The following is a 13,062-nucleotide window of genomic DNA, read 5'->3' on the forward strand; positions in this document are numbered from 1 at the left end:
CTATTATGATGCTATCACTTTTTTTGGCCTCCTCTCATGCAGTTCTTGCTAAAGTCTTCCTTCTTTGATCACTGTTCTCGTGATATCGAGTAAAACATACTTTTTAGAACTTCTTGATTTCCTGAGAAACAAAAACCAAATGAAACAAATCTCCAAAATCTTGACATGTAGAAACATGTTAGTATGAAGCAGGTACCAGTATAGGGGGGAAAAAGCAGCTCCAGAGAAAGACAAAACGAGTGGACTGGAGAGATGGCTTAGAGGTTCAGGCGCTTGTCTGCAAAGCCAAACGACCCGAGTTCAACTTTTCAGGATCCACATAAGCCAGATGCACAAGGGGGCGCAGCATCGGGAGTTCTTTTCAGGGGCTGGACGCCCTGGCATGCCTATTCTCTGTTTTCTCTTTCTCTCTCTCTTTCTCAAATAAGTAAGGTAATTTTTTTAAAAAAGACAAGGCAAGAAATGGAAAGCCATGTTGCAAGTCTGACATGGAGGAAAGAAGGCTTGAGTAGGGAATCGTGGCCAAGGCACTGAGGGAGGAACCCTGTCACACAGCCCTGCCTGTCACACAGCCCTGCCTGTCACACGGCCCTGTCCTGTCACACGGCCCTGCCTGTCACACAGCCCTGCCTGTCACACAGCCCTGTCCTGTCACACGGCCCTGTCCTGTCACACAGCCCTGCCTGTCACACACCCTGTCCTGTCACACGGCCCTGCCTGTCACACACCCTGTCCTGTCACACAGCCCTGTCCTGTCACACGGCCCTGTCCTGTCACACAGCCCTGCCTGTTACACGGCCCTGCCTGTCACACAGCCCTGTCCTGTCACACAGCCCTGCCTGTCACACGGCCCTGCCTGTCACACACCCTGTCCTGTCACACGGCCCTGTCCTGTCACAAAGCCCTGTCCTGTCACACGGCCCTGTCCTGTCACACGGCCCTGTCCTGTCACACGGCCCTGTCCTGTCACACAGCCCTGCCTGTCACACAGCCCTGTCCTGTCACACGGCCCTTCCTGTCACACAGCCCTGCCTGTCACACGGCCCTGTCCTGTCACACGGCCCTGTCCTGTGTCCTGTCACACGGCCCTGCCTGTCACACGGCCCTGTCCTGTCACACGGCCCTGTCCTGTCACACGACCCTGTCCTGTCACACGGCCCTGCCTGTCACACGGCCCTGTCCTGTCACACGGCCCTGCCTGTCACACGGCCCTGTCCTGTCACACGGCCCTGTCCTGTCACAAGGCCCTGCCCTGTCACACGGCCCTGCCTGTCACACGGCCCTGTCCTGTCACACGGCCCTGCCTGTCACACGGCCCTGCCTGTCACACGGCCCTGTCCTGTCACACGGCCCTGTCCTGTCACACGGCCCTGCCTGTCACACGGCCCTGTCCTGTCACACAGCCCTGTCCTGTCACACAGCCCTGTCCTGTCACACGACCCTGCCTGTCATACAGCCCTGTCCTGTCACACGGCCCTGCCTGTCACACGGCCCTGTCCTGAAACACGGCCCTGTCCTGTCACACGGCCCTGCCTGTCACACGGCCCTGTCCTGTCACACGGCCCTGTCCTGTCACACGGCCCTGTCCTGTCACACGGCCCTGCCTGTCAAACGGCCCTGTCCTGTCACACGGCCCTGCCAGTCACACGGCCCTGTCCTGTCACACGGCCCTGCCTGTCAAACGGCCCTGTCCTGTCACACAGCCCTGCCTGTCACACGGCCCTGTCCTGTCACACGGCCCTGTCCTGTCACACAGCCCTGCCTGTCACACAGCCCTGTCCTGTGTCCTGTCACACGGCCCTGTCCTGTCACACAGCCCTGTCCTGTCACACAGCCCTGTCCTGTCACACGGCCCTGCCTGTCACACGGCCATGTCCTGTCACACGGCCCCGTCCTGTCACACAGCCCTGTCCTGTCACACGGCCCTGTCCTGTCACACGGCCCTGTCCTGTGTCCTGTCACACGGCCCTGCCTGTCACACGGCCCTGTCCTGTCACACGGCCCTATCCTGTCACACGGCCCTGTCCTGTCACACGGCCCTGCCTGTCACACACCCTGTCCTGTCACACGGCCCTGTCCTGTCACACGGCCCTGTCCTGTCACACGGCCCTGCCTGTCACACGGCCCTGCCTGTCACACGGCCCTGTCCTGTCACAAGGCCCTGTCCTGTCACACAGCCCTGTCCTGTCACACGACCCTGCCTGTCACACAGCCCTGTCCTGTCACACGGCCCTGCCTGTCACACGGCCCTGTCCTGTCACACGGCCCTGTCCTGTCACACAGCCCTGTCCTGTCACACGGCCCTGCCTGTCACACGGCCCTGTCCTGTCACACGGCCCTGTCCTGTCACACGGCCCTGTCCTGTCACACAGCCCTGTCCTGTCACACGGCCCTGCCTGTCACACGGCCCTGTCCTGTCACACGGCCCTGTCCTGTCACACAGCCCTGTCCTGTCACACGGCCCTGTCCTGTCACACGGCCCTGCCTGTCACACGGCCCTGTCCTGTCACACGGCCCTTCCTGTCACACAGCCCTGCCTGTCACACGGCCCTGTCCTGTCACACGGCCCTGTCCTGTGTCCTGTCACACGGCCCTGTCCTGTAACACAGCCCTGTCCTGTCACACAGCCCTGTCCTGTCACACGGCCCTGCCTGTCACACGGCCCTGTCCTGTCACACGGCCCCGTCCTGTCACACAGCCCTGTCCTGTCACACGGCCCTTCCTATCACACAGCCCTGCCTGTCACACGGCCCTGTCCTGTCACACGGCCCTGTCCTGTGTCCTGTCACACGGCCCTGCCTGTCACACGGCCCTGTCCTGTCACACGGCCCTGCCTGTCACACGGCCCTGCCTGTCACACGGCCCTGTCCTGTCACACGGCCCAACCTGTCACACGGCCCTGTCCTGTCACACAGCCCTGTCCTGTCACACAGCCCTGTCCTGTCACACGACCCTGCCTGTCATACAGCCCTGTCCTGTCACACGGCCCTGCCTGTCACACGGCCCTGTCCTGTCACACGGCCCTGTCCTGTCACACAGCCCTGTCCTGTCACACGGCCCTGTCCTGTCACACGGCCCTGTCCTGTCACACGGCCCTGTCCTGTCACACGGCCCTGCCTGTCACACGGCCCTGCCTGTCACACGGCCCTGTCCTGTCACACGGCCCAACCTGTCACACAGCCCTGTCCTGTCACACAGCCCTGTCCTGTCACACAGCCCTGTCCTGTCACACGACCCTGCCTGTCACACAGCCCTGTCCTGTCACACGGCCCTGCCTGTCACACGGCCCTGTCCTGTCACACGGCCCCGTCCTGTCACATAGCCCTGCCTGTCACACGGCCCCGTCCTGTCACACGGCCCCGTCCTGTCACACGGCCCCGTCCTGTCACACGGCCCTGCCTGTCACACGGCCCTGTCCTGTCACACGGCCCTGCCTGTCACACGGCCCTGCCTGTCACACGGCCCTGTCCTGTCACACGGCCCTGTCCTGTCACACGGCCCTGCCTGTCACACGGCCCTGTCCTGTCACACGGCCCTGCCTGTCACACGGCCCTGCCTGTCACACGGCCCTGTCCTGTCACACGGCCCTGTCCTGTCACACGGCCCTGCCTGTCACACGGCCCTGTCCTGTCACACGGCCCTGCCTGTCACACGGCCCTGTCCTGTCACACGGCCCTGCCTGTCACACGGCCCTGTCCTGTCACACGGCCCTGCCTGTCACACGGCCCTGTCCTGTCACACGGCCCTGTCCTGTCACACGGCCCTGTCCTGTCACACGGCCCTGCCTGTCACACGGCCCTGTCCTGTCACACGGCCCTGCCTGTCACACGGCCCTGTCCTGTCACACGGCCCTGTCCTGTCACACGGCCCTGCCTGTCACACGGCCCTGTCCTGTCACACGGCCCTGCCTGTCACACGGCCCTGTCCTGTCACACGGCCCTGTCCTGTCACACGGCCCTGTCCTGTCACACGGCCCTGCCTGTCATACAGCCCTGTCCTGTCACACAGCCCTGCCTGTCACACAGCCCTGCCTGTCACACAGCCCTGCTGTGCTCCGTCTCAGTTGGGAGAAGTTGGAGGGAGTGTGGCATCAGCAAGGACACAGTAAGAGACCCGGGTGGGTGCACAAGGGAGGGGTCTGGGTCAGCGATGCCTCCTGCTATGGGGTCTCTGGTGGCCTCACTGTTGATGATGATGAAAGTCAGGACACAGTGGACAATGGATCACTTTCTTCCCTGGCTTCTAGCTCAGACAGTCCAGTGTGGTCCTGTCCTCCACAGTAGAGACAGAGTCACTGATCTTCAAACTGGGAAGGCCAGCTTTCAGAGTGTACTGGTCACTTTGCTAGTTGCTGCGGCAAAGTACCTGACAAAAGTAACGTACGGAAGGAAGGCAGCGCAGGAAGGGCGACACTGCATCACCACAGGGAAGGCATGGTGGCGGAGGCGTGAGGCAGCTGGTCACATTGTGTCAAGAAGCGGAAAGATGCCGATGCTCAACTTTCTTCTTCCTCTTTCTTCAGTCCCAGTCGCCAGACGATGGGACAGTGCTGTCCACATTCAGGATGAGTTTTGCCTGCTCAGTTGAATCTCTCTGGAAGCACCCCCATAGTCACATATAGATAGAGGTGTGTTTTATTATGGTGATTTTAAATCCAGTCAAGTTGACAATGAAGATTAATCATCACATAGGGGACCAGTCTAGCTTCTATGGATCAGATATGTGGTCCTATCAGGATTCTTTGCCTCGGTTTCCTCAACTGTGAAATGAAAATTAGGTAAGAGAGCCCTGCCAGCCATGGCACTGTGATATTTAGGATCTCGCATAGTCTATTGGGATCTTTGATGCTTTTCCAGGTTTATGCTGTGAGAAAGTGTTACAACTTTTCTTTTTCACTGAGTATATGTGGTGTGTAATTACTCAATATATGTGTACAGACATTAATAGGAAATTATTCTTAGACATAAATGGTCTAATATTAGCAGCTGATTGCAAAAGATGTTGGGTTTGAATTGTTTAATGTAATGCTAATTTGTTTCAAGCACAAACACTCATCAAGAATACTAGGTAATTATCATTTCAGTACAGGACCCCAATATATGAAACCTTCATTTTTACCTGAACATTTTATTGCCTGTGATGTTGTTCATAGCAATAGTGGGGGAGGGTTTTATGAAGCATGCTCATTACCGAGATTTGTAGGGACGAATCTAATTAATGATACCTTTTGTTGAATCTCTTAAAGGGGCATCTATCAAATCCTAGAGAGTAATTTTTATATTGAATGTTGTTTGATTAGCTACACATTTAATCTAAGGCTATTCTATGTAGAGGATTAGCTTGGTGTGTGTGTGTGTAGAATTCTATGAGTCTTCTACCTCCATCCTCAAACCCTCTTAATTTTAATCATTCCATAAGTGGGGAAAACAAACTTTAGGGATATTATCTCTATTGCCCCAAGATCACAAAATGATGGCTGCTAATACTTTCATTTGCCTTCTATGCGGCAGGTACTTTTAGGTATTTTCTCTAGGGCTTGGGAGGTAGGTCGGTGGGTAAGAGCATTTTCCGTCAGCATGAGGGTCCAAGAGGACCCAGCACTGCCCGAGTTTGATCCCTCAGCATCCATGTCAGCTACTGGGAATATGCACATATGCCTATGACTCCAGTCCTGTGGGGAGTGGTAATGCTGATTTCTGGGTCTCACTGGCTGACCGGTCTGACTAAAGATGGCAGCTCCAAGGTCAGTGAGAGACTCCTTATAGGAAACCTATGTGTAAGTGACTGAGAACATTCAGCATTCTACTTTGGCCTGTGTATGCATGTGCAGTGGGTAAAAAAACCCCTCCCCCCCCACACACAGTATACCACACAGTGCACACATGCAAAGAATAAGTTTTCTGTATATTGACAAGCTTCATATGTAGACACAATAACTGTAAGACATACACACTGTTAATTCCAACATTTTACAGACTGAGGCAAAGAAAGGCTAAACAGTACTATCTGCTGTGGAACCCATAGAAGTGGCAGAGTCAGGATTTGAACCCAGGCTGTCTGGCTTCAGACTCAATGTTTTCTAATCATATGCACACTTCTTCAGCATAGAGTGTTAAAAGCAAGCTGGTATTAGAGCACAAATCTCAGTCCAAGTGTTTGTTTCAAAATACGAGGTATAATGGTTAATCTTTGGTTGTCAAGTTGTCAGGATTTAGAATTGTCATCATGGAAACAATCTCTGGAATTGTCTGTGAGAGGGTTTCTAGATGATGTTAAGTAATGTGGAAGGACCCACTTTAACTATAGGCAGCATCACTGCATGAGCTGGCGTCCAGGACTGAATAAAACAAGAGAAGGTGAGCTGAGCAGCAGCAGCCATTGCCCTCTGCTTCCTGATTGACTCAAGTCAACCAGCTCTGCTGCATGCTCCTGCTACCATGCCTTCCAGACCTGACGGACTGTAATGACACAGTGGAGCCAAAATAAACCCTGTCTTCCTTAAATTGCTTCTAGTAAGGTATTCACGGCAATAAGAAAGTAACAAGTATGCCACGATTATTAAGGAAATAATATTTTAAAAACATTTTATTAGTATTAAGTACTTTACTATTTAAATTTTAATATTTAAGTATATTTAATTTTAATATTTAACAATAAATATGGTACCGGTGATTCACAGTTGTAATCTCAGCACTGAGGAGACAGAGGCAAGAGGATCAGAAGTTACAGGAGGCTAATTTGAGCTACATGACATCTTATCAGAAAACAATACAACCCAACTGAAATTGTACCAGAAGCTGCTTAGACCTGGAGGCTGGGCTTTCTGGTATAAGTCACTGAAAGGCATAGCTCCCTAATTTCTACCTTCACACTTCCCAAGAGTATCTAGATCAACTGGCATTCGTCAGCAGGTAGGAATAATTGATAATCAATTACATGCTTCAAAGCTAATGGCTGATTATGAAGTGGTTTCAATTCATACAAGGCTTTTTCCCAGAAATTTGCTAAACTCTTCTAGGAACAGTCCCCATATCTTATTTGTTAATTACTCTTACGTTAATGGTTTCCCTGGTCTTCTATCCAGACCCTTTCACCAATGCCTAGAATGCTCCAGTCAGTATGATACCACCCACAGTTACCACCTGTTGGCAAAGTTCCCCATGTTGCTGTTTTACCAGTTTATATACTAGATGCAGATGCCCTCAAGGAGTGTGACACTATTGTGGAGGGCTTATCTCAACCCCTGGACCCATCAAACATCTGGAGTTCACCCTTGAATAATCGCCATCCAAAATGAGCAAATTCACTTGAGTGTGGTGGCTCATGCTTTTAGTCCCAGCAGGCTGAGGTCAGTAGATTGTCATGAGTTTGAAGCTAGCCTGGGCTACAGTGAGGCCCTGACTGAACTCCTGCAGCTGTCTACTCCCTGATTTTCAGCTTGATGTTTACCTCACAAATGGTTTCTATTCTCACTGGGAATGAGTAGCACAGCAAAATGGTATTTGCTAAGGCCGTAAGTGCCAAGAGGTGATTTTCTGGTGGACTCGAATGAAGGAAATCTGTCATTGCTGTCCATTGCTAGTGGTTGAAATGATCCTCCATCGCTGAGATGTCATTCAGATCTCACTGAAAGCTATAACCTGCCAACCGCATGGAGCAGAGGCGGTGGATAGGGCAGTGTTACAGACTCCACAGGGGCTGTGAGAAGTACAGGCCACTGGTATTCATTTCATTAAGGAAGACAAGCAAGGCCCAGGGGCAACATGAGCTAATTAGCTGGCTTTTCTCTCTTCTTAGGCACTGGTGAGAAAACTTGATGCCTCTGATGATGTCTACACCATGGAGTCCACCACAGGGAACCTGTTCAGCCTCACCCAGGAGGGGGCCCCTTTGTGCCGCATCATAGCCAAGGTGAACTTCATGGTCTCGGGGAGGTAAAGGGAAGCTCACTGGTTTAGTGGGTGGGAACAGCTGGCTCTGGAGATTTGTCTTGGCCACAGCATGAATTTGCTGTGTGATCTTGGAAGGGTCAGCTCTCCTAGCTGGCTCTAGATGTTTCTGTCTTTACTAGGTGGGAATTCTGTGGTCTTCTTTCCCACTTGAAATGAAAAGCCAGCGTTCCCAGAGCCTCCACCATCTTGCTTTATGTGATGGGTTACAAATGCCAAGCCTCCTTCCCCACTGCACACGCCCTCTTTTCTCACCTGTGGTGCTGCTCCTGGTATTCCCAGTAAGGTGTAGACTGTCTGTCAGGTAGCATTCTAGAAGTCTGATTTTACATGACTTCTGGACATTATGGTTATAAACAACATAGTACCTTAAACTGAGTCCAAAGAAAAGCTTTAAAATACAGTCTTGGCTCTAGGCTAAGCTCCATCCACGTGTCTTAATGCCTCTCATGATCATCCCTACCCCATTATAGTCAGCAGCAGTGCCACCAGGAGAAATAGGAGGAACGTGTCTGTAAACATGACCTTTATCTGAAATCTAAGACATGTGCTCGAGGGTCTTCTAAATACACACATGCTAAGCTTCCTGCTGTATCCCTATGGCACTCCAGCACTACGTGAGGAGAGAATGGAATCAAAGTGGGCCGTGGTTTGCTTCAATTCAATCGAGGGTGGACTTCACTAGCTTTCTGGTTACCTTGATCTTGACTGTAGCCTTCAAATCTTAGAGCGAACATAAACGGTTGGAAGATATAGGACCAAACTCAGGTTTGTTTTACTGTTTACTTTTATCTTTCCTCATGTGTGTAGTATGTGTCGTGCGGTGTGTATGTGCTGAGGCAGCACCCTGTGTTCGCCCGTGGTACCCTGTGGGCTCATTAGTGGCAGCCAGAGAACATTGGCTGACCCCTTACATCACTCACCAGCCTGATTTTTCTTCTTGCAACAAACTGTTGTGTTCAGGAACCCCAGAAATTCTCTGGTCTCGCCACAGGACTGGTGCCACAGGTGTGTGTGACCACATCCATCTGTTACGTGGGTTTTGGAGATTCAAACTTGGGCCCTCTTGGGCCCTCACACATGTGCAAGAAATGCACTTACCTGCTGAGCCATCTCTTCCATCCTAACGAATTTACTGGCAAGTTTCATTCATGCAGATAAGATATTTTGGTCATAATCTTCTCTCATTTCCTTCTTTAGTCTTTGTCCCCATCCCTGTCTCACAGAGCCCCTTCTTCTTCACAAAGAGTGAGGGAGAGAGAGAGAGAGAGAATGTGTGTACAGGAGCGCCAGGGCCTCCAGCCACTGCAGACGAACTCCAGATGTGTGCGCCTCCTTGTGCATCTGGCCGACGTGGGTCCTGGGGAATCAAACATGGGTCCTTTGGCTATGCAGACAAAAGCCTTAACCACTTAGCTACCCATGTAGCCCTCTTTTCAACTTGTATTTTGATGTCATTATTTTGCCTTCCTCCATCGTCCGTGACGACATGTTGATGGGCCCAACATGGGGTAGGTAATGACCACTGCTCTGAGGTCATGAGTGCAATAGCTACCTTGTGCCTCGCACTCCTCCCCATCCTTTGGCTCTTTCTTCTACCCCTCTTCCATAGGCTTCTAATGAGCCTTGGAGTGGATGATAGAGATGTCTCCTTTCGTGCAGACCACTCAGCTGTCACTTCTTCTAAGTGCTTCGAGTTTTGAGTTTCACCAGTAGTCACCTCCTTATGCCAAAAGAAGCTTCTCTGAATAAAAATGCAATAAGAACTCATCTATGGACAAGCACAAAAGCATCTAGAGGACGACTGAAGGGCACACACACCTGTTTGACTAAACAACTATAGCGGCGCCACTGCTGGGGAAAGAGCCAGTCCTCTGACTGGGACTAGGGCCGGCCTGCAGTAGTTTGAGGACGCCAGTCACAGGAAGAAGGCACAGTAATGGCTTCCAATCTTCCCTGCATCGCCATCCTTCAAAGAGTTTGAGGAAGACAGACACGCTGGCCCCACCCAAGATTCCCTGTGATCCTGGAAGATGCTTAGAACTATATTTTTAAACCCTGCTGTTCTGAAGGATAGCCTCAGATTCTTCCCAGGGTTCATGCCAGAGACTTTAAAGCCTTTAAATGCATTTAGAAGAACAGCATAAATGCTTGTCAGCTCTGGATCGGGGATAAATTAATTGTACGTAATATCAATAGGTAGCCTTTAATCATTGCTGTGCCATCTGACCAATGCCTCTGTGCAACTACGAAGTGGGCACCATGTTCCTGTTTATAGTTTAGGTTATGGTTTGAGGGACTTTGCCAAAGTCACACAGACTTAGAACTCAGGTTTTGGGGTTTGGAGTTCATACTCCAAAGCTCACAGTAGTGATTCCGGGTTCAATTTGTCAGATCCTTGGGTTAGACTCAGAAGTTCTCAAGACTGAAAGCCCATAAGAATCACAAGGGAAATTTAAGTGATTTCTGATTTTGCTTTAATTGGTCTAGAAAGGAGCTTGTGGTCCTAGGTTAGCCTCCCAGGTGATTTCTAATTCCCTACTATGTCACGTGGGCCACTGGTCACCTCTGGAGGCATTGAGATTCAAAGTGAAAGCTTGTGGTAGTGTGGGTGCAAAAGAGATGCAGTGGGCATTGGGGCTGTCCCCTCTAAGGATTCTGCCTTGATCTTGTGAGTGTTACATGGGCCATGCCCCACCAGAACGTGAGTAAGGGAAGCCATGAGTCTCACTGAGTATTAACTACAATAACAGTAAGAATGACTGTATCCTGGTTGTGTCCTGTGGTCCAGGCCTTGTGCTGTTACTTTTTGGGTAGTTTTGGTATCTGGTTCACATGTGCCACTTTGAGATGGGTATTCCTGACTGGTTTACAGATGAAACATATAGAACTCATAGTGGTTGAATTCCTTGCTTAGCTTATACTTGAAATCATGTTTTATTCAGTTCTGAAGTCAGCATTCTTTGTCAGTTCTTTCAAACCTGGAGTCTTTCCCTGACCAGGCAGAGTTCCTTTTCTAACAGCTGTGTCTCAGTCAGAGTTAGCATGTCCTCTGCCTTGGCTCATGCCACACTGCACAAAGAATGACCATGCTGCCTTGGTAGACACTGCAGGAAAACAGCCCTGGGAGGCGCTGACCAGAGAGGGAGAGAAGTTCAACCTGAGATTTCTACAGCTGGAAGTGGTCAACTTTTTTTTTTTCATTTTTAAAAATTAGATGTGGACATAGTTTCTTGTAAACAACACATGTTGATAACATCCTTTCCATCCTTCCTGCCCTTTTTCTGTAAAGGCCTTCCTTGTTGGAGATGCAGGCCAACCCCATGGGAATTGTGGGTCATGCATTATGACGGGGGAGAGGCAATGTCTCTGTGCAAAATGTCCCAAATTGTGGTTCTAACCATCTTTCTGCCCCCTCTTCCACAAAATTCCCTGAGCCGTGCTGGGAGCATTTTGAGTCTGGAGGTGGTCAACTGTGATGGCAATGGTGATGGGGTTGGTATAGCAGCAGCAATAAGGCACAAGACATATACAATAAAATGTTTCTTAGCACTTACTATATGCCAGATAATGTTGTAAGTGCTTTATCCTCACTTAAGTACCTGTTGAAGCCTTCTCTTAGGCCTGTGTAGAAGAAAGAGAGTGCCTCATTGTTCAGGTAGGGGTGATCAGATAGCGAGGTCACACAGTAAGAAGTGCAGCATTTGAACCTAGATGCTTAGCATTAAATGATTTTGTTGCCATTCTGCACTGCCTCTCAGAAGCACTGCCTTCTCTCCTTCTTACCTGCCTCCCTCTTCCTCTCCTCCCCCCGCTCCCACCACATGGGTCTCCTGTGTCTTTGATTCTGGACTCAAGCACTGTGCCTTCCACTTGGCATGGTAACGCATCTGGTGCTCCAGCCATGTTTAGATGTGTTGGAATTATAGTTCCCTTCTTTAAGATGAGGAAAGAACTGTTTAGGAAGTAAGTCAATGACTTGCTCAAGATCACACACAGTAGTGCAGAGCCGGATTTTTAACCAGGTCTGTTGACTGCCGTCTTCATCTCAGGCTCTTGGGTCTGGTCCTTAGGATGGGTGGACAGAAGGTGGAAGCAGAGAGGAGATTCAGCAATGTCTCCTATCTTGAATGATGAGTTCTACCAGTAGAATCACTGTGTGGGGCTGTCCATGTGGACAGCGGTGCTGGTACTCAGTCCCTGGCACACATTGTGTGACTTTCTCACCTCAGACGCTCAGTCCATGTGCCCAACGTGTGACATATGTGTGTGTGGGGTGTTCTGCTCAGTGGCGTTCCTCATCCTCAATCCATGTGTTCCACATAGGATAGACGTGGGGTGTTCATCTCACTAGGCTTCCTCATCCATATCTTTAGGGCTCCCTGGAATCTGTGGGTCATTCATCTACATAAACTGCTCTAGGAGAGAACCTGGCAGCCTGACTGATTGATGTGTGTCTTATAACTCTGTTAGAATCTTTTAAAGACTAAGGAATGAGTTCAGGCTTCTCTATGATGAGTATGACAAGCCTGCTTATATCCCCAGAGCAGAGCACAGAACTCCCCCTCCCCAAAATTCTCCATCAGAATTACCCTATTACTCTGTTATTCCTTCCATCACCAGCTTACACACCAGAATGGCCTCAGCCAACAGTGTGCCAGCCCATCATGAGCCTGTCTAAATAATTCATGCCATTATGTAGCTGGGCTTGCAGCCCAGAGCTTTCTATAAAATTAAATAAGCCTCAGCCCACAATGATCTGCTAGCTCAGGAGATCCCAGTCCCAGCCTGTGTAATGCTCTCAGGCCGTTAGTGGGGGCGCCAGTGGGGTCCGTGGAATCATCCATCTAAATTCCCCAGCGGGCCCCTCCCTGCTTTCCCTTTTCATGCGCCCTGGCCCTTTCACACCTTTCATGAAGGGATGAAACTACATTGTGATGAGGAAGCCTTGCATGGCCTGACCCTAATGCTACTGTCTAGAACTGTAAACCAGCCTCTTCCACAGTCACCCCAGCTGCCTCTCCTACTGCTGAGTCATGTAGCTGCCATGACCCCACTTTTAGCTAGTTAATTACCCATAGAGCCAGGATTTGGGCAGTACCCCTAGTGTCCA

At 50.9% G+C, this 13,062-nt stretch overlaps 1 protein-coding gene across 1 annotated transcript in view; it reads left to right on the top strand.

Annotated features, from left to right (window-relative positions):
• Insc (INSC spindle orientation adaptor protein) overlaps nt 1-13,062 on the top strand; it is a 133,752-nt gene that overhangs the window by 66,441 nt on the left and 54,249 nt on the right. Inside the window, exon 6 of the mRNA XM_004650840.2 lies at nt 7,798-7,911. Within this exon, the coding sequence (XP_004650897.2) occupies nt 7,798-7,911 (114 nt within the window). The remainder of the gene's footprint in view (nt 1-7,797; nt 7,912-13,062) is intronic.

Source organism: Jaculus jaculus, chromosome 3 (assembly GCF_020740685.1).
Source record: "Jaculus jaculus isolate mJacJac1 chromosome 3, mJacJac1.mat.Y.cur, whole genome shotgun sequence".
NCBI lineage: Eukaryota > Metazoa > Chordata > Mammalia > Rodentia > Dipodidae > Jaculus > Jaculus jaculus.